Genomic DNA, 20,791 nt, shown 5'->3' with positions numbered 1-20,791 from the left:
CAGGGGCATTTTCTGGTAGAACTTTAACTCACAATGTCTTCAAAATGGTCATCTAAGAGTTTCTCAAATATGGATGACTCCCTTCCTCCCAGGGACATTTGGCACCATCTGTAGACATTTTTGATTGTCACAAGTTGGGGGCACCACTGTCATCTAGTGGGCAGAAGCCAAAGATACTGCTAAATATTGTGCAGCATAAGGATAGACCCCTCACAACAAAGAATTATTTACCCCAAAAAGTCAGTAGCACTTGCTACTGAGAAACTGTTCTAATGCAGCTCCAGTAAGGAAGCATAGCTTGCTTTCGGTCCTGGGTAGTGGCTAGTGTAAACCCAGGGAAGAAGGAATGAATGTCTCCTGGCTTCTAGACCAAGTCTTTCCTCTGCCCAGGTTCATCCTAGTCTCTCAACACAATTAGGGAGTGCCTGTGTGGACTTAATTTGTACCGACTTCTGATGTGGGCTTCTCAGTTGTGATAAGTGGTGGGAAAAGGTGGGGTATGGTGCAGGATGGAACTGGATCTCATTTTTATGCAAATGAGAGAATGAATATGCCCATTTTCTCCTAGGAAATTGCTTACTACAGCGGGCAGCTGAAGCAGGAAATGAGGCAGCAGCTCTTTTCCTTGCAACTAATGGTGCCCACGTCAACCACAGAAACAAGTGGGTAAGTTTGACAGGGCAGTCAGGGGAAGTGGTTTTGATCTATGGAAGAAATGGCAGTGGCAGATATGTAGGAAAAAATGGAATAGATTCTTTTTTTAATTTTTGTCAAAGTAATACATGCATGTGGTTAAAAAAAAACAATGAAATAAATGCTTTTATCCTCAAATATTGGTTGGTTGATTCATTCAGCAACCATTTCCTAAGTATATCAGATCCTAAACTACAATATACGTATGTTTGTCTTTCTGTGGATATTCTGTTACAGGAAAGAAATAAACTGGTAATGGTTTTTTTAGGGGAGGTTAATTGGGTGGCGGGGCAAGGCATGAAAGGCAACTTCTTGTCAGTCACTGTATAGTCTTGCAGCTTTTGAATATCGAATCAAATTACCGGTAGTACTAACTTAAAATGTTTCTAATTTTGAAAAGTGGAGGGAAGTGATCTTGATCAGAGTTTGAGATGAGGTTGATAGAACAGGTGAAAGAAATGGCACAGATGTGCTGGCAGGGCTCAAAGAGACATGATGGTCATGTTGAAAGCATTGTTTATCTCTGGGGCCGTGACTGTGAGACTCTTCCATTTTCTGCAGTGTTTATTTTAGTGATACTTGGATGTCCTCTGTTGTTTAATAACAGTCATATTATTATAGTTACCAAGATAATTATAAATACAAAGTTTAGGGTGGTTAAAAGGGTCATTGGAAATGCAGAAAATGAGGTGCCAAGGAGTTTGAAGGGTGCTTGGGAAGACTGAAGAAACTAAGGATGATGGCACAGGGGGAAGGGGGAGAGAGGAATGGATCAAAAGTCATGGTGCTCAGCTGGTGACAGGATGAACCAAGAGCTGTGACTGGCACTGGGGACCTGAACTGAGTTTCAGCACTTAGGCTGTCATTGTCTTTTTGTGAAGGGAACTCCCAGCCTGAAAGTGCTCTGATTTGGGCCATTTGTTTCTATTCAGGGAGAAACCCCGTTGCACACAGCCTGTCGGCATGGCCTGGCCAACCTCACTGCAGAGCTCCTGCAGCAAGGTGCCAACCCAAACCTGCAGACGGAAGAAGCTCTGCCTTTGCCAAAGGAGGCTACATCCCTGACCAGCTCAGTGGGCAGCGTCTATATGCAGACGCCACTGCACATGGCAATTGCCTATAATCATCCAGATGTAGTGTCTGTCATCCTGGAGCAAAAAGGTAGGTAGTTGGGAATTACTGCCTATCAGTTTGACCTTTGAACAGTGGTTTTGAGTAATTGCAGAGTTGGTGTTTCTTGCATTGATGAGTGTTCTTACCCAAAAAATTCTTTCAAGTCAAACTAGATAAGCATATTGTCTGGTTCCCAACTACTGCATACATTTTCAGATTGGGGCCTGCCCATTTCACCCTGGGTTAAAGTGTTAGAACCTTTGACTACTTCTCTCTTAATTTGGGATGTTTTCCCAGGCCATTCCAGTGTAGGTCAAGCAAAGCTTTGCTTTGGTGTGGGCACTGTCTTTGAGAAGCTTGCTATCAGCAGTTCCTCCACCAGCGGTCAGTTCTCTGATCTGCCTCTGAGCCTCCTTGGCAGGTGAACTATGAAAGAGGGGCCAAGGAAAGCTCTTGCAGTGGGGGAGGCCCATTTCTCTCAGAAAGTCATCCTCAGATTCTCTCTTCTGTCCTGAAATTTGTTTTACTTTTGCCTGCATCTTAGGTAAGGCCAGCACTTTTTAGCAGTGTGCTGTGGAAGTAATTAGGGTTTTAGGTAGAATGTGCCTTTTTCTTGGTCCTCACAGGAATTATAAGATGGTAGGAATTATGTATTAGGCAAACATTGAAAGGGCATTGTTTTGATCCTTTTTCCACAGTTAAGTAATTAATGTATGTTTCCATAGCAGAACCTGGTTTCCTTTTGTGATGATTCAGTGATTTAAGTTTTTTAAAAAAGTCATTTTCACCATTAGCTTTGTTTTAGAATATCAGATTTCTGGGCTTCCAATCTGCACAAAGAGATTTATCAGTTCTCTTTGTAAAGAGATGATCATATTTTATAGCCAGTCACTTTGAAACTGAGCTTTTTATTCTCTTGAATACTTTAAATGTGATCTATGGGATGGTGAAATCAAGTGTTCTTTTTCTTTTAAAAATTTAGCTAATGCTCTTCATGCCACCAACAACTTGCAAATTATTCCGGACTTCAGCCTCAAGGATTCCCGTGATCAAACTGTGTTGGGCCTGGCATTATGGACAGGTAAGGTGGTGCCAGAGGCTGTTGATGTCTGCCGACAGACATAGGGTAAAAGGCGGAGGGTGAAATATGGACAACTAATTGTCTGTTATATTTCAGTAAAGGTGGGGGTGAGGGAGCCAGGGAGTGAGGGGGAGTGCACATGCAGAGGGCTTGGAGCTAATCAGTTGGTTGTAAAATAACCTTTCTGTTTGGGTTAAGCCTGTACTACCCAGAGGAAAACTGCTGGCTTTGAAAAGTTGAGAGGGTGTGTTTGTTGTAGTAAGATGTTGAAGAAATGGGAAAAGCTGGGCATGCATTAATCAGGGCTTGTTTATTTCCCAGGCATGCACACAATCGCAGCCCAGCTGCTGGGCTCTGGGGCTTGCATCAATGACACCATGTCAGATGGGCAGACCTTGCTGCACATGGCTATGCAGCGGCAGGATAGCAAGAGTGCACTCTTTCTCCTGGAGCACCAGGCGGATATAAATGTAAGGTAGGTTGTAACAGCTGTAACACTAGGTAACATTAATTGAGATGATTCAAAAGCACAGTCTTGCTTGTAGAATATGTTTTTGTTCCTTGTTAAATAAAGGAAGGGGAACAATGACTTTGAAAAAGTACAAGTGCAATACTGTAACTATATATAATCATACAGAGAACATTCCAACAAATGAGCTATCAAAATGACTTGAGGGGGGAAAATACACAGAGTTAAACTTTTATTGTTTCTGTATTTTCAAAGGACTTTATCTCCAGTGTCAAGTGATCCTGAATGAGTGGGTGAAAGAAGTTTTTTGTCAAACGGGTAGTTGAGGTGGCATTTTATTAAGATGCTGTTAAAAGCAGCTGTATGCCTATAAGATTTCAACATTCTGGGATGTTGGTCATTTACCTTCTCTGTGACATAGGATGGCATGGCTATACATTTTTTAAAAGGCAGAAGGGACAGATACTATTGATAGGTTAGATTTCTCTGGAAGAATATTAATGAATGTGAATGAAGTGTGTTTAAGGGGTACAGCAAATTCTGGTCTATGGATTGCCCAGAGATGGAAGGATACTGTTTATCATTTGGATCCAGCTACAAATGTTGGTTTTGGTGTGCATGTCCTAGCAGGACTCAGGATGGGGAGACAGCCCTTCAGCTGGCCATCAGAAATCAACTTCCGCTTGTAGTAGATGCCATATGCACCCGAGGAGCTGACATGTCCGTGCCGGATGAGAAAGGGAACCCCCCACTGTGGCTTGCGTTGGCAAATAATCTGGAGGACATCGCATCCACTCTGGTGAGACAAACTCAATTTTAGCCTCTGTTTATATGTGTGGATATTTTCTGTTAGAGATAGATTTGGTGCCTACATAGCAATCAAAAGGAGCAAGAGGTCTGCTCCTTTTGGGTCAGGAATGAGTAGTAGAAAGTCATGTTAAAGAAACTTGCAGTTCATCATAGTCTCAGCCAGCATTTTTTTATGCTGTCTTTATCAAGAAAATTACCAAAAAGCAAGAAAACTGAGGCATTCCTCATGAATCTTCTCCTGACATAGATCTATTTGTTGTGGGCTGCCCTCACTATTACTATAGTGATAAATTCCCAAATCTCAGGTTTGTCTCCCTTGTTCAGAAGACAGGCTTCCCAAAGTGGATGTAGCCCTCAAGGTTTCTTAGCTTTCCAAAGGGTCAGAAATGTGACATTGAGGCATTTTGCACCTGGTGGGGGATGTTACCCAATTGTTATTGAGATTACTTGTTAATTACAGGTATGTGTTACTGGGGGCTTATGAGTATTTGTATATGCATGCACTTATGTGTATTTTCTGTTCCTCTAGAAGGCACTAATTAAACATAGCAATCTTAGACTTCCCAAACACATCCCATAGGACCTAGTGCAAGAACTTAAACAGAGTAGATTTTAATCAGTGTTTGTAAAAATAATGAAACATTAAAATAATTATCAGTTAATTATCAACTGTGTTTGCCTGAAAAATGGTTCTAATGATATGCATACAGCTCAGAGATGGTAATAAAAGTTTTCACCTTCTCTAGGCAGTGTTTGTGAGTAACCTATGTTTTTTTGCAGGTCAGACATGGTTGTGATGCCACGTGCTGGGGTCCAGGACCTAGTGGGTGTCTTCAAACACTCCTGCACCGAGCCATTGATGAAAACAATGAGTCCATCACCTGCTTTCTTATTCGCAGGTCAGAGAAGCCTAAGTATCTCTTCAAATCTTTTTATTCAGTTTATTGCAAACTGGCTACAGTTGGCTAGTTTTGTTGTTGGCTTGACTTTCATAATCAAGGCTATCAGTGGGTCACTGTTCTGTCAAGTCAGCCAAGCGACTTAACTCACTTATGAGGGGAGGAGCTCATGTGTCCAGATAAGAGAATCTAAAAGCTAACTCAGGTTCCTACTTTAGGAGCCATGTAGGCTTTCGTCGTCAAATCAGACCAGTTTACAAAGAGAAGCCAGGAAGCTGGGGTAAAGGAAACCAAATGGGCTCTGCGGCACCCCACTAAGATGCACGAGCAATAACAGGCTTCATGACCTCTCAGTACAGGATGTGTGGGAGGCAGGGTTACTCAGGAACCTTTAGAGCAATGGTTCTCAAATCTTAAATGTATGTATATCTCCTGGGGAGCTTTAAAGAGTTCTGATGCCAAGGCTGCCCCCAAGACCAGTTGCAGAAGAATCTATGGGAGTGGGACCCAGACACCAGTATTTGAGGCCAAGGACCAAGGACAGCAGTCCTTGGCAGCAGCAGCTTTTTGTTGAATTGGATGAAGCTGCTGCTGTATCTATATGCCTTTTGGCTTGGTGAAAGCATGGTGCTAAGAGCCTTCTATTCATTTCCCTTTCTTTTTAGTGGCTGTGATGTGAATAGTCCCAGACAACCTGGTGCTAATGGAGAAGGTGAGGAAGAGGCCAGAGATGGGCAGACCCCTTTGCACTTGGCAGCCTCCTGGGGACTGGAAGAGACAGTACAGTGTCTTCTTGAGTTTGGCGCCAATGTAAACGCGCAGGTATGGCAAGTTTCTCTTTTCCTCAGAGATAGATGGTAACCCCAGAAGTAGGAAAATTTCCTCTTCTGGCAAAGGGACCTTGCAGATTCTCTGGTCCTGGTCCTCTGCTTTACCATGATTGGGGCTAAGATACAGAGAGACGAAGTGACTTTCTCTGGGCCATACAGCCTGTCTGGTAATTTTAATGATTTTATGATAAGACTTTTCTTCTTTGTGCCTTTGTCCTTTCTGCAGTGTGAGGTAGATTTAGTGAATCAACTTTTCTTTTCCTCCTATCTCTGTTACAGATTTCCACTGAGAGTTTGTTTTAGCCCCAACTTACAATGGTTCTACTTAATGATTTTTCGACTTTATTATGGTGCCAAAGTGATACACATAATAAATTACATGAGAAATATTCAACTCGTTAGTTTAAATGGGCTTAGTGTTAGATGACTTGGCCCAGTTGTAGGCTAATGTAAGTGTTCTGAGCACATTTAAGGTAGGCTAGGCTAAGCTATGATGTTTGGTAGGTTGGGTGTATTAAATACATTTTCAACTTAAAATATTTTCAATTAACCATGGGTTTATTGAGTTGTAGCCCCATTGTAAGCTGAGCATCTGTACAGTGTTTAGGAAAATGTTCCAGTAGCCCAGTTGAACATAATTGAGTTGTGTTCCTTGATGTTTTTTAATGTTATAGCCTATGAAGATTTATGTATGCTGCCCTGTAGCCAGATAAGGAGTAGTATAACTTAGAGATGAGATTGACTGCAGATCTTCTAAACCAAGTGTGTTTGTGCCCCTGGGTCACTGGAGCATAGAGTAATGGGGAGTGGCTTTTAGTCATCTTTTCTTGGCCTCTTTAAAGGCTGATTTCAAACACAGGGTGGCAGCATTGACTCTCAGAACCAAATTTGTTTTAAAAGTTATTCCCCTTAATATTTTTCTTGAGTTTTGTTTTTCCTTTGGACATTGAAACCTGTACCTTGTCCCTATAGGATGCAGAAGGAAGAACACCTGTCCATGTGGCCATCAGCAACCAACATAGTGTCATCATTCAGTTGTTGATTTCTCACCCTGATATCCACTTGAATGTACGAGACAGACAAGGGCTGACCCCTTTTGCCTGCGCCATGACTTACAAGAACAACAAGGCAGCTGAGGCCATCCTAAAACGAGAGTCTGGGGCTGCTGAGCAGGTAAGGAACTAATACCCAAGTGTGCCCCAAGCACTGCAGAACGTGTTACATGGAAACTAACCATATGTCACCAATTAAATAGATCTCTTATTTATAAAGACATTTGTTCTGAAATTATACTCCTCTCTTAAAATTTGACCTTTCTGATACCCTGTCAGTGCTGTATGAGATTTCACTGTTCTGCCCTGTATGCCAGCCATCTGATGGTGCCACATGTAGGAGGAAGCTGGAGGTGACTGGACCCAGTAATAAGAATTCTGTCTCATGTACAACTGAGGTCATTCTTTGCTTTCGTTTGGTTATTTAATTACCCTAGTAATGAATGTCTTTAAAAGATTGCAATTGGAGTTGAGGAGCTTTTGGTCTGATGGCAACTCTGAGTATTTTAGAAGAGTTAAATTGTTACCATTCAGCTTAGCAGACTCAATTGTCCTGTTTTTTATGCATAGTGAACTGTTGACCTGCAGTAGCGGATTGTCTAGGAAATGACAATAGCAACTGATCTGAGGTGGGAGCTTAGATGGGTTTGTTAAGTCAGTCTTACAGACACTTGAATCTCTATCCAGCACTTAGAATACTGCCAAGTTTTATGAATTGCCATTTAAGGTAAAGTGGAAACTTGGAACCTGAACAAAATGAAATCTAACAAAGTTGAAGACTATTGCTTGGCATTTCAGATTTCTGTATATCGTGTTTCTTGAGCATTTGCATAAGTGTGACTGAATCGCGTAGGTGTTTATTTCACCATTGCTCAGATAGTGTAAAATGTTCATGAATGGACACAGTCATCTCACATTTCCTCTCTGTCTAGTATGAGACTGGTATATCAGAGTCTTTTGCATATACATTGCTTGTGATACCAGCATATGCTGTGGATATGTGTGTGTTTGTGAGGGGACGTGGTATATGTGTAGCATGTTGGTGTCTCCTTCACTTCTCACAAAGCAGTCATACTGATAGGATAGCTCTTGTAGCTACAGTACCCTCTGTAGTTTGATTCGAGTGAGCTTTTGTCTACATCAGTGAAGCAAACTCTGTGATATTGGCTGTCTCCTACGGTGTATATACTATTATCCCGTAGCCTGATAAAAGAAAACTTTCTGAAAATTTCTGAAGATTTGATTGACTGCTCAGGGTGAGGCTGGCATTGCAGCTGTGATGTTAGGATGCTGGGCGCTTGTTTTAGCCAAAGCATGAGACTCCTAAGGCTAATTTCCAGGTTTGCCTTTCCCTGACCACCTCAGTATTTTGGTGCCTTCCTTTCCCTGTCTCTCTCTTGGCTTTCCAAGTCCAGCTCCTGCTGCAGGAGGATGCCAGAGCACCTTAGATCAGTGCAATGTCCCTTTCCCCGACCACATGGATGTAACCACGCGCACGTGGTCATGTGCACAAATATGTAGGATGGGTCTGTTTTTTGGTGGGGGGAAGGGCGTGCATTTAGTGTTGTTATTGGGAGGAAGCTTCCTGGAACTGAGGGAAGGACTACACCATGACCTCTCCAGTGGTCAGTGCAGCTTGCAGCTACTCAGGAGGCACTCTTGCATAAGAGACACACTAATATTTTGGTTCCTACTTGTTGCCTTAGGTGGATAACAAGGGCCGGAATTTTCTTCACGTGGCAGTTCAGAACTCTGATATTGAAAGTGTTCTGTTCCTGATCAGTGTCCAGGCTAATGTCAATTCCAGAGTTCAGGATGCTTCCAAGTTGACTCCTTTGCACCTTGCTGTCCAAGCAGGCTCAGAGATTATCGTACGCAATTTGGTAAGTATTGCCGAAACATATTTCATGTAACAGGTAGGCAAAGCACGTGTTAGAGTGTATACAGAATCTCTCATCAAAAGTGTTTTGCCAGGTACTGCAAAAGGCCTGTGCAAATTTGGGGAGCTAAGCTAATATACTCAGGAAAATAGGTGTGGTAGTGGGCGTCATATCCTAAGTGCCCAGTGGGCTGCTTGGGCGGGGAGATGCTGGAATGAGGCCTTGAGGGATAGCAGGATTTGAGTGGTTGAGGCAGGGTGGAAGCATCTAGGGAAGGGAGAGATTCATTTCTGTCATTTGCCTACTCTATGTCAGACACTCAGCCGGTGTTTTTGAGCGCTCCCTCCCTCTCTTTATCTCCCACCTTTAGTCTTTTTTTTTTCCATTGAGATATAATTGACATATAACATTAGTTTCAGGTATACAACATATTGATTCAATATTTATATATATTGCAAAATGACTACCACAGTAAGTCTAATTAACATCTGTCACCATAGTTAAAAAATTTCTTGTGATGAGGACTTTTAGGATTTACTCTCTTAGCAGCTTTCAAATATACAATATAGTAATGTTAACTATAGTCACTATTTGCATATTACATCCCCATAACTTATTTATTTTATAACTGGAAATTTGTATCTTTTGACCCCTTCACCCATTTTGCCCTTCCCCCAGCCTCTTCCTCTGGCAGCCAGCAATCTATTCTCTGTATCTATGAGCTTGAGGTTTTTTGTTTTTCAAATTCCAAAATTTGGGTAAGTGAGAACATACAGTATTTGTCTTTGACTTATTTCACTAACTCTGATGCCTTCAAGTTTCATTCATATTGTCACAAATGGCAAGATTTCATTTTTTTAATGGCTAAATAGTATTCCAGTGTGGTGCACGTGGGTGTATACACACCCTATCTTTATCCATTCATCCATCAGTGGACACTTAGGTTATTTCCATATCTAGATTATTGTAAATAATGCTGCAGTGAACATTGGTGTGCATATATCTTTTTGAATTAGTGTTTTTATTTTCTCTAGATAAATATCCAGAAATGAAATTGCTGGATCATATGGTAGTTCTATTTTTAATTTTTTGAAGAACCTTTATATTATTTTTCATAGTGGCTACACCAATTTACATTGCCACCAACAGTGCATAAGGGCTTCCTTTTCTCTACATCCTCACTTCCTTATTTATTCTTATTTCTTGTCTTTTTGATAATAGCCATTCGAACAGGTATGAGGTGATATTTCATTGTGGTTTTGATTTGAGTTTCTCTGATTATTAACAAAGTTGAGCATCTTTTATGTACTTGTTGACTGTATGTCTTTGTAAAAATGTCTATCCAGATCCTCTGCCTATTTTTTCAATCGGATGATTTGTTTTTTTGCTATTCAATGGTAGAAGTTCTTTAGATATTTTTAAATTAACCCTTATCAAACATGTGATTTGCAGATATTTTCTTCCATTCAGTAGGTTGCCTTTTCATTTTGTTGATGAAAGATTTGGTTGTGCAGAAGCTTTTTTATAGTCGTACTTGTTTGTTTTTGCTTTTGTTGCCTTTGTTTTTGGAGTCACATCAGAAAACAAACTCAGATCCATCATCACCCATACTGATGTCAAGGAACTTATTGCCTCTTAATTCACAAAACCACCCAGAGGGGTATAGGAAATATTTTAACATTTTACGAAGGAAAAAATTTAAGCCCATAGAGAATTTTTCCCCTCAAGATTAACAGCTAGACAGCAGTATAGCTTGGATTTTAGTCATACCTATTTGACTCCAAAGCCTGTCTTTTTCAGTACAATATAATGCTCCACCAGGCAGGAGAAGGGTCTGAGCAAAGATGTAGAAATTGAAAATTGTAGTGGTGTATTTTACGTAGAAAAGTTTAGTGGAAATTTGGGTAGAAAGTAGGAGATATGGTTGGAGAGGCAGGTTGTGGAGTGTCATATTTCAAACCAAAAACTGTGAGCAGCCTTTATTTTTTTGGCAATGGAGAAACCATTAAGTGTTTTAGCTGAGAGCATGGTCCAGAGCCTAGACCAGGGGCTCTATGTCACCTGGCTGGCCCTAAGAGCTGGCAGTTGCTGGTGCTTCCTGTCAGCCCCAGATACATATTGCAGAACTGCTCACTGGAGCACCTGACTAGCATTTGGTGCCATGCCATTTTGTTTTTGAAGAAAAACAATATGTGTTAGTGCTGAGAGAGCATTTACCTTGGCAGTGGGGTGCAAAGGGAGGTAGTGGCAGTAAGGGATAGACTGGAGAATGAGGAGGTGGTTTGGATGGACGCCAGGCATAGACTGGATGTTGGAGAAACAGCTAATGAAGCAGAAGTGGGTCTCGAAGTACAATCGAGCCACGTGTTCATCAGTCTGCCCGCCACCCTGAGAACCTGGGGAGGTCTGAGGATCATGGCCCCTTCACCAGGGTAATGCCTCTGCCTTACTAAGGCCTGAGTTCAAAAGTTATAAGAGTCCCCAGAGACAGCTGATCTTCCAAACAGTAGCCAGCCATTCATTCCTTCCTCTGTCAATTGGTACAGCTTAGTGTTAGAACCTGTTCATGTTGAAACAATTCCTTTACCCAAACCTCACCTTAGTCTCTTGGGTTTTCACTAAATCTACTTCATTTAAGCAGGTTATTTTACTTAGAAAAATGATTAAGACTAAATGAAGCACAGTGAATAGTAGTTCTCAGACTCCCGTGACAGCACGATCCTCAGAAATCATGATATTTGTGAAAGTCTACAAAATATTGATCAGTTCCGTTTCATTCCTAGTGATAGAGCATACGTTTTGGTGTGTACTGTTTGACATTTTAATTTGTTTATTAATTAAAAATAATAAGTAACATCCAACTTTTGGGTTAGCTGTGATCCTTAGCACAGCACTTGTGACCATGAACACCTGTGCTGTGTCCTATCTGGACCTATGAGTGACTTGACTGGATACCCAGAGGTTTGTAGATGATGAATCAACTTCAAATAACTAATGAACAGAGAAAATATTTTAAAGGTCCTTCCTGCCTTTGATTCTGTATTTTTGTTATTTTTTCTCTTAAAAAATAACATAAAAATAGTACATGCTTATTGTGAAAAACAACACATATAAGGATATAAAGCACATAAAGATATAAAGGGAAAGTATCTCCCTTTCACCTCCAACTCTCTTCTGAGTTTGGTATATATGCTTTTAAATACCTTCAAAGTTTGTGTACGTGTGTGAGTGTGTATACATTTCTCTATATCTTTCTCTCTCCAAAAAAGAATCATACTATCATACTGTCTTCTAACTTGCCCTTTTTTTAACTTACTATATCAAAGACAGCCTTCCATGTTAAATTATAAATTTTTATCTTAATAGTTACCTATTCTTTTTGTATATATTATAATTTTCATAACTAAATCCTTTTGGCAATCTGTTTTTACTATTACAGGCAGTAGACATCTTTATATAGTATAATAAAACTACAGTCCTGTCTAGTTTTATATTCTGAAGTCTTAGAAGTAGAGTTTCTGTGTCTTAAGGAATGGCTTTTTAATATTTTGATATTTATTAATTTGCCCTTGGAACAGGTTTTGCTAGCTTACACCTTACCAGGAGTGTTTGTGAGGCTCTTATGCTCCCAGCTTTGCCAGCAGGGCAGATTATGTAGAAGACAGGCAGGCTTGGCCCCCTTAAGTGGGACCTTGTTTGGTTGTAGTAAAGAGGCTGCTCATGTAATCAACTTCAACAGCTTCTTGCAGGAGCCAAAGTGAATGAATTAACCAAGCACCGCCAGACTGCCCTCCATCTCGCTGCCCAGCAGGACCTGCCCACCATCTGTTCAGTCCTTTTGGAGAATGGAGTGGACTTTGCTGCTGTGGATGAGAATGGAAATAATGGTAATTCAGTCATTTCCCTATGCTCAGTGCTGGATGCCTCAAGCAGTCTCCATTCTCAGGGTAGAGGCACACTGCACCCTTGTGTCTGCTTTCCCTCAGAGAGATTGGCTTTCACAGGAGTAGAGCAGTGACAGGAAATGCTCTGAACTGGGCATCCAACCTACCACTGACCAGGCCATGGGCAACCAACCTCCCAATCTGAATGGTAATCCTTTAGGCTTCTAAAGTGGCTTCTTGTGAAACCATTAAATCTCATCTTTAGATAACTTTCTACTTTGGAAGCAGAAAGCAAAGTCTTATGCAGTTGCATTTATGACTCATTCTTGAAGGGTGGTGAAGACTGGAAAGGATGGTTCTGTGAGTGGACCGTGGTTGCTCTAGCTGAATCTTTTAGAGAGAGGTTTGTGAGGGTGAGGAGGGGCCGAGATTTTTTGCATGTGCTTCTGGGCCTGCGTAGTAAGAGGATTTACTCCACAGCTCTGCATCTCGCAGTCATGCACGGTCGGCTCAACAACATCCGGGTCCTCCTGACAGAGTGCACCGTGGACGCCGAAGCCTTTAATCTACGGTGAGTGTGTACGGCCCAGAACTGGTGGTCAGGTCACTGGTTCCTCATGTTAGCCTCACATGCATGCTACAGAACTGGCCACTAAGGCACACAACTAGCCTTTGGTACCCTGGAATTTTTCTAGTTGAAAAATACTTTTTAGAAAAACTTTTATGACCTATTATGTGTCCTTTGATTTATCCAGCATCACAGAGTTTAGAAAATTCCATCTCTTTTGTGCATGATGGCTGTGGCAGATATATACCTAACTTTTCCAACTTGTTTTATCAGAGGCCAGTCACCACTGCACATTTTGGGACAATATGGCAAAGAAAATGCAGCAGCCATCTTTGATCTCTTCTTAGAGTGCATGCCTGAGTATCCTCTAGATAAACCAGATGCAGAAGGAAGCACGGGTATGTAGTAAGCTGTTTGTATGTCCTGTCTCACTTGTGTTCCTTGCTTCCTAGAAAAACAAGAGCCCAAGCACACATGTCATTATTTAAGGGTATTCAGCCCAGTGCATTTCAATTGGGCTCTATGAAAATCTGTCACAGATCCCTGCTCTGGAATTTGGCAGGGTCTGATTTTAGGCACAAGCACAGATGAAGTGTATCTAGTGTTCCAAAGCTATACCCATGTCCAAATAGGCCTGCGCACCTGTTTGTATTGCCCTCACCTACCTCTTATACAGTCAACTAGGGCTCTACCCAAGTTCCCAAGTCCCAGGAAAGAAATAAAATATAACCACTCACAGATGCTTCAGAAAGAGGAAATGTGCTGCCGTATGTGCTGACATGCTTGGAGAAAGTGGCAAGTTATATATAGATAAGGGCTGGCATCTTATTGAGGGGGCTAATAAATAGGCCTCTCTCATGGTGGTGGTGTACGTACCAAAAATCACTGTTATTTTGTGTAGCTTGCTTGCTTTCTTTCTTTTTTTTTTTTTTGGCATACTTTTACATTTATTTTCTTGCTGAATATTCACAACAACCCTATAAGGTAAGCAGTAAAGATAGTGTGTCCCTGTATTTCGAGTAAGGAAACAAGGATGAAACCCAAATCTCTTTCTTCCCAGCCCAGGGTTCTCTGATATTTTTGCTGCTACTGTATATTCTCATTCATTTGTCCTCATGCCAAACAGAGCCTCCATGGCCTTTGGCAGTTACCAAGGAAAGGAACAAATAGTTTGTCATCAGTTCTTAACCTTGGGAAGAGTTCTTGGCTTTTATACACAAATGTGTTTTTTAAGCTGACAGTGTGTCAGCCCTGGGAGTGAGCTGCTGGAACCAGCACATGCTCTAGTGAGCACTATTTTCTAGAAGCAGGTAAATAGGCAGGCAAGCAGGTGTTCCATGTCCAGGCTTCTGAATTACAAAGAAGACCTAGTGTCACATACCTAGCTCTGTCATATTCTAACGAGTGATTCTGGGTAAATTTTGTAAATTCTCTATGCCTGTTTCCTCATTTGAATAATAACCTTTATCTTGCATCATTTAGAGATTTAAATGGTTTTGTTTTCCAGTGCTGCTTTTAGCATACATGAAGGGGAATGCTAACTTGTGCCGAGCCATCGTCCGATCTGGGGCTCGCCTTGGGGTGAATAATAACCAAGGAGTCAACATTTTCAACTATCAGGTTGCCACCAAGCAACTTCTATTTAGACTGTTAGGTGAGTGGCCCACTTTCTGCTCTTTTAGTGCAAGCACAGTTAGTGTGGATTAACCAGATGTATGGTGATCTTTAAATCTCACAATGACTTGCTTCAAGATCTGAACCAGTAGTTTTCTAGGCACCACATAGGACTTTTTTATGAATGCCATGCAGGGCCTGTGAGCAGTGGTGGTGGTGGGATCACTATTAACAACTCTGTTCAGGGACTCTGCTTTGGGGCCCCTGTCAGTGTCCTACTAGAAATTCATAAGTTCTAGGCAGGTCACCCTTACCATGGCTCTGGGCTGCTGATCTGCACACCTTTCATCCTTCAGTTTATTCAGATTTTCTGCCTCCTTCAGAGTGGCCTTCTGCCTCAGCCCCCACTGACTCTTTCTCTGTGTACCTTTTGTGAAGAGGAATGCTTCACTCTGGATGATTTCATACTCGCTAGTCTTTACTTGTCCTCACTGAGGTAACAGAAAGAATCAGAATGCCTCAAGTGCCTGCATGTCACCGTGCTGTCATCACCAACAGTGAAAAAAGAATGAGGTTATTAGCCCTATGGTATGGTCAGAGAAGTGCACTCAGAAATACTTAGTGGCTGTGTGATCTTGATGTAGGTGACTTGCCCAAGGTCACGAAGCTGGTTTGTAGTGGAGCCAGCACTAAACCACACTGTTTCTATGATATCTGGTCTACTTTTTGCCATGTACTTGGTCGTCAGCCTTTTAAGGGCTCAGAATAGGATTCCATCACAGTGCCAGTGTATAAGAGCTCAGTAATGATGGATTCGTGATCTGTCTCCTCCCTGTGAGCTCACTCTGCTGTGTATAGAGCACTCAGAAAAGTGCCTGGCATATAGTTAGTGTTCAGTAAATAAATACTAGTGATTATTGCTATTATCTATAGTGATAACTCCCAACCTAAATACCCCACAACTTCTGCAAACTCAAAACTGAACTCCTCATCTGCTTTGGTTCTTTCTCTTCTCTGCTGGCCGTCTCACCATAGACCCAGTTACTCCACCTAGAAACTGGGAGTCACCTTTGTTTCCTTCCTGCTTCCTGCCTCCCTCTCACACCCTGCACTTCTGTTCACTCACCAACACTTACAGATTCTGCCTCATCAATTTTTCTTGTTTTAGTTCCTTCTTCCCTTTACCATTTGACCCCTACCAGTCTTTGTAGCTGTTGGTCTGCTCTGTTACACTCCAGCCATCCCTGACTGCATGTATTTCCCTCACAGACACTGTACTCTTATACTACCTTGAACACCCATTTCCTTCTCCCTCAGTCTGCCTGGCAAATGCTGGTTCTCCATATTCCCTTCTGTGAATGTTTCCCTGACCCGGTTAGAATGTATTGCTTCTTCATCCCTCATGTCACTATGCAATGTGTTGCTTTATTTACTGGTCTGTTTCCTTGCTCCTTCTGAAGCTCCAAGTCTTGCCTAGCGCAGTCACTGTCTGACAGAAACTAGTCTTTTCCTGCCTGCGTTACAGATATGCTGTCCAAGGAGCCTCCATGGTGTGATGGCTCCAACTGCTATGAGTGCACTGCCAAGTTTGGAGTCACAACTCGCAAACATCACTGGTAAGACTCCACCCCCATCACTTGCCAGAGGAGCGAGGGGACTCGTGCTGATGTTATCGCTTCTACCCTTTTCCATGATAAGCCATGATCTTACCAGGGTCCTACACTGTCCTGGGCAAAATTTGACCAAATGGTGTGATGAGATGACAGGGCTCTGCACATCCATAATGGTGTAGGGCAAAGGGAGAACTTTTTTTGTTGGGGTTCCCAGGTAGCCCCAGGCTTTCTGTTTGCAGCAAAGCTGAGCTGAGGTCCTGCCCTCCCAGCAAGTGTGCTTCCTGGCCTGAGCACAGGCTGCTCTGCCAAGAACTGGGGAGCCATTCCTATGAAAATAAGATTGTTCTTTGGCTATCGCTGAGCCTCTCTCGAACTTTAAAGAAAGAGCCTTCTCTAGAATTACTTTAACTATTGGCTAGAATTTTGTTTTAGTGGACTAAAAATTATGCATGCTTTGGTAACTTGGCTGACAAGGGGGAGACTGAACACAGAGTACTGGTCATGAGCTTGCCTTATCTTCTCAGGGTGCTACTGTGGCTATCCCCGTGCCAGGAAGCAGTCTGCTCTTCAGTACTCCTCTCATACTTCTTTCTTTGCTTCTACAGTCGTCACTGCGGACGTCTTCTTTGCCATAAATGCTCGACCAAGGAGATTCCCATTATAAAGTTTGATCTGAACAAGCCTGTGCGAGTTTGCAACATTTGCTTTGATGTACTGACTTTGGGTGGGGTCTCTTAGCCCCCAGGAAGGTCGAGGTCACCTCCCCAGCAGCTGCTCTGCTCACCAGCCTGACTCCACCCAGAGCAGGAGCTCGCAGTCGTCTTCCTGCGGCAGTAGACTGGAACAAACAAGGACCATGTTGTGATAGATTCCATTTCAAATGATTCTGTATGATTGTTGGTGTGTCAGATTGTGATTGAATTCACTAGATGTCTAAGTAATCGGACCAGGCCATTTAACCTAAGTGGCAAATGTGTAATAGGAATTAGACCCATTCTGCTAGCAACATAGAAGAACACTTCGAAAACCATTTTCTCTTCCAGTAGCTTAGTGTTCATCTCAGAGCATTCATGAAAACTTCCTGCCTGGGCAGACTTACTAGGCAAGAGCCTAATAGTACAAAGCTGGTGTCTGGCTGCTCCACGAGAGCCTGCTTTACTCTAGGGTGAGTGGCTGTGGATTTTTCTGCACAGTGTTTTCGTAAAGATTATAGGATCCTCTTGCCCTCACGTCTTTTTTTTTTTTTTTTTTTTTTTTAAAGCTAAGCTGTAATTTTAGTGAGCTACCCCTTTAAAAAAGGTGAAGTCTTTCTAAACAGGGTTCAAAGATGAGAGCTGAAAAATCGTGGCCTTAACAACTGAAAGCTTTACCAGTATTCATGCTACTCAGGTGTCAGGTGTGCACTTTGGCAGCTTGACACCTCCTAGGTCTCCTCCTCTCATCTTGCTATGTCCTGTCTGTGGAGTCCTCAGTCACTCTGCCCCTAGGGAGTGGTGGAGGAAATGCACTTTGATTGTGCTGCACTTTTTATATAGCTGCATTATTGGCAATTCCAATTTAAAAATCCATATTCAAAAATACCCTCACACATTCATGCATCAGTGATTCTAATGATCAACTTTGGACCTCAGCTCACACTAAGTCTTAAAAGAAAAACTCCTGCAGAATGTCATTTGGAGCAAGAGAGTTAGTTACACAGGCCAAGTGATGAGAAGGGGAATCTTCAGCCTCAGGCTGGCAGGTCCCATCTCCTTGACATGAATACTTCCTGTTGAAACCTTTCCTAGTTATGCTGTGAGTGCTGTTGGTCCCAGGTTCCAGGTCCAGTTCTGTGTGGCTTGCCCTGCCCTATAAGAGCCGACGGCCCTGGCCAAGCGTGTGTAACCCAGTATTGGAAGGCTCTGGTTTGTATGCTGAACAAGGCCCCCAGAGCTTATTGGGCTTTAGTCGCTGCTAGTACATATATTAACCCTGAGGTGTTAAACTTCTTTTCTTTTGAAGGTTTGGCCAGTTTTTTTAAAAAATGAATATATAAACTTTTACCACTGCTTAAGCAAAAAAAAAAACTGAGATGAACAATATGTGTTGTACAGTTAACACTCAGAGATTAACAATCTTAATCATATATGATTTTTTTCAGACTTTTAATTACCACTACATTTTTTTTCCATTAATGAAGTATGGATATATGTGTAAAAGGGACTAAATTTTTTTTTGCAACAGCCTGTTTTTTTTTGTTGTTTGTTTGTTTTGGATAGTGGTATGTCCTCTATGTTGCTGTAGATTTATATATTATGTTGCCTAAATATGTTTGTAAAATGAACTGATAATCCAGAGTGCTACTTGTTTTTTTAATATTTCTGTGATTTATAAGATATATCTGCTTTCTATGTTAATATGAGCTCGTGCACAATGTTTAAAAGAAAAAATGAACTAGAAGAGTTGGGGAACTAAAAGTCTGTGACATAGTTGACATAGAATTTTTATAGAAAAACGAGTTTTGGCAAACACTTGACCATGTGAGGCATGTGGTCAGTTTCCATTTTCTGTTGCCTGAAAAGGGCCACGAAGAAATAGGGCTTAGTTAGTTGATTCTTTAATTAGAAAGTAAGATGATCATGCTTCAGTATGAGTTGAGGTGGTCAGTACTTTTATCCTTGTTCTTTTAACATTCATGGCGGAGAGAGGAGGATGGGAATTCAATCAGGGATAAGGCTGATTATCTTTCCCCTGCCCTGCCATACCAATTTCAACAACAGTCTTGCCTCTAATTACACTTAAAATCATGTTGAAAATATGCTGAGTCACATTTCTGTTTCTTTACAGAGTCCAGAGATACCTATAGTACTGAGTAGCCATGGGTTAGGGGAACATTTGTGAGTTCTGCATTGGCTTCAGGGTGCGTTCTTGTAGATCTAGAAAAAGCACTTTGTGATGGTCTTAGGAAATCTCCCTGACCATGCTGATGCTTCCTAAGACATACTCAACAGGTTCCTTGAGTGTTGGCTGCCCTGTTGGGTCCGCCCCATACACTGCCCTGGCTGGGACTTTATACACTCAGTCCCCTTTGTGCTCTCCAAGCTTATAAGACTTGACTACAGAACTGCTTAGCCGTTCTTGTTAAATTTTAATCCATAGCTTAAATACTAGGAGCAAAACTCAATTTTATTCATTCAGAAAGTTGCCAATTGTGAATGGGTAGAACAGGAAGAATAAACTTTACTGAAAATATAATTTGCTGCATCAGTCAACATTGTTATGCTGAATTAGCTTTTTAACTGCCTCTTGCTCATCACCAGATTTATTATATAGTCTATTCTTAAGTTTTTTTTAAAGACGAAGGTACAAACCATGTGCTATATGTAAATCAAATGGCTAAAACTAACTTGCTATGATCCTCTAACAAGAATTTCCCACAAACTTAAGTGCCTACACGTAGGACTTTTTAATTTTCAGTTATCCTTTTAGTGATGTCTCAATGATGTGTTAGAACATGTGTTCCATTTGGAGTTTGTTGCCTGTGCACTGTCAACCCCAATTACCAGTTTAGTTGAGGCTGGATTAGATTGCTCAATTCACCTGCCATATTCTCTCCAGGAGTGGGGTCCCTGTGACCATTAGTCCTCTACCTCAGAGCCCTGAGTCATTTCCGATCATCCTGTTCAGCTTCCTCACTCTTCTCCCTGAATGGGGTGCCTGCATGGAGCTCAGTGTGCCTGTGGGTTCACCACCATTCCCAATTCATGCCTCGCCCCCCAATGTATTGAAGGGTGTTGTGCTAATCTTGACCGTAGGCATGAAATGGAGGGAAAGTCTTAGGAGGGGGAGAACCTTGATCTCCATTTAGGTTTCTTTAATCTAGAGAAAAAGAATACTGTTGAATTATGTAATGCTTAGACTTGAAAGGCAAACTAACTACCCAGGTGACAATAGCCTGAGCAAGTAAATGTAACTTCCATGAACAGACCCACTCGGAGCTTGCAGGTTGAGACTGAAGGAGCTCCTGAAACAAGCTTTCTTCCAGGACCTGGGATTGTTTCTCCCAGGACAAACTGCAGAAGATCTGGGCATAGGGCTGCAAACCTAGTCCCTCCTAATCTGAAACACCGAAGCACCCCAACCTTAGCTGGGGAGAGGAGGAAGCAGAGGGGAAACAACTTTGTAAAGAGGTTTGGAAGCCACATTCTCACTTTGTGGAAATAATTTTGTAAGGAGCTGATTGACAAGATATAAACTAAACACATTAAATTCCCAGAAGTATCATAGATGCCTTAAAGACTTTATT

At 41.8% G+C, this 20,791-nt stretch overlaps 1 protein-coding gene across 5 annotated transcripts in view; it reads left to right on the top strand.

Moving 5' to 3' along the window:
- ANKFY1 (ankyrin repeat and FYVE domain containing 1) overlaps window positions 1-20,769 on the top strand; it is an 82,376-nt gene extending 61,607 nt beyond the window's left edge. For 4 of the 5 annotated variants that reach the window (XM_025040125.1, XM_015597390.2, XM_025040124.1 and 1 more), the window contains 15 exons: window positions 569-666; window positions 1,626-1,854; window positions 2,789-2,887; window positions 3,209-3,362; window positions 3,984-4,155; window positions 4,947-5,065; window positions 5,731-5,887; window positions 6,868-7,068; window positions 8,654-8,830; window positions 12,567-12,714; window positions 13,192-13,282; window positions 13,553-13,677; window positions 14,787-14,933; window positions 16,419-16,509; window positions 17,112-20,769. In XM_025040125.1, the coding sequence (XP_024895893.1) occupies window positions 569-666; window positions 1,626-1,854; window positions 2,789-2,887; window positions 3,209-3,362; window positions 3,984-4,155; window positions 4,947-5,065; window positions 5,731-5,887; window positions 6,868-7,068; window positions 8,654-8,830; window positions 12,567-12,714; window positions 13,192-13,282; window positions 13,553-13,677; window positions 14,787-14,933; window positions 16,419-16,509; window positions 17,112-17,244 (2,141 nt within the window). In that variant the 3' untranslated portion in view covers window positions 17,245-20,769. The remainder of the gene's footprint in view (window positions 1-568; window positions 667-1,625; window positions 1,855-2,788; window positions 2,888-3,208; window positions 3,363-3,983; window positions 4,156-4,946; window positions 5,066-5,730; window positions 5,888-6,867; window positions 7,069-8,653; window positions 8,831-12,566; window positions 12,715-13,191; window positions 13,283-13,552; window positions 13,678-14,786; window positions 14,934-16,418; window positions 16,510-17,111) is intronic. The other variant, XM_006922212.3, reaches the window with a different exon arrangement.
- Window positions 20,770-20,791: the final 22 nt, after the last annotated feature.

The sequence above is a fragment of the Pteropus alecto genome, unplaced genomic scaffold (genome assembly GCF_000325575.1).
Source record: "Pteropus alecto unplaced genomic scaffold, ASM32557v1 scaffold398, whole genome shotgun sequence".
NCBI lineage: Eukaryota > Metazoa > Chordata > Mammalia > Chiroptera > Pteropodidae > Pteropus > Pteropus alecto.
Note: the sequence above shows the minus strand (reverse complement) of the source record. Positions and strands in the feature narration are given on the sequence as shown.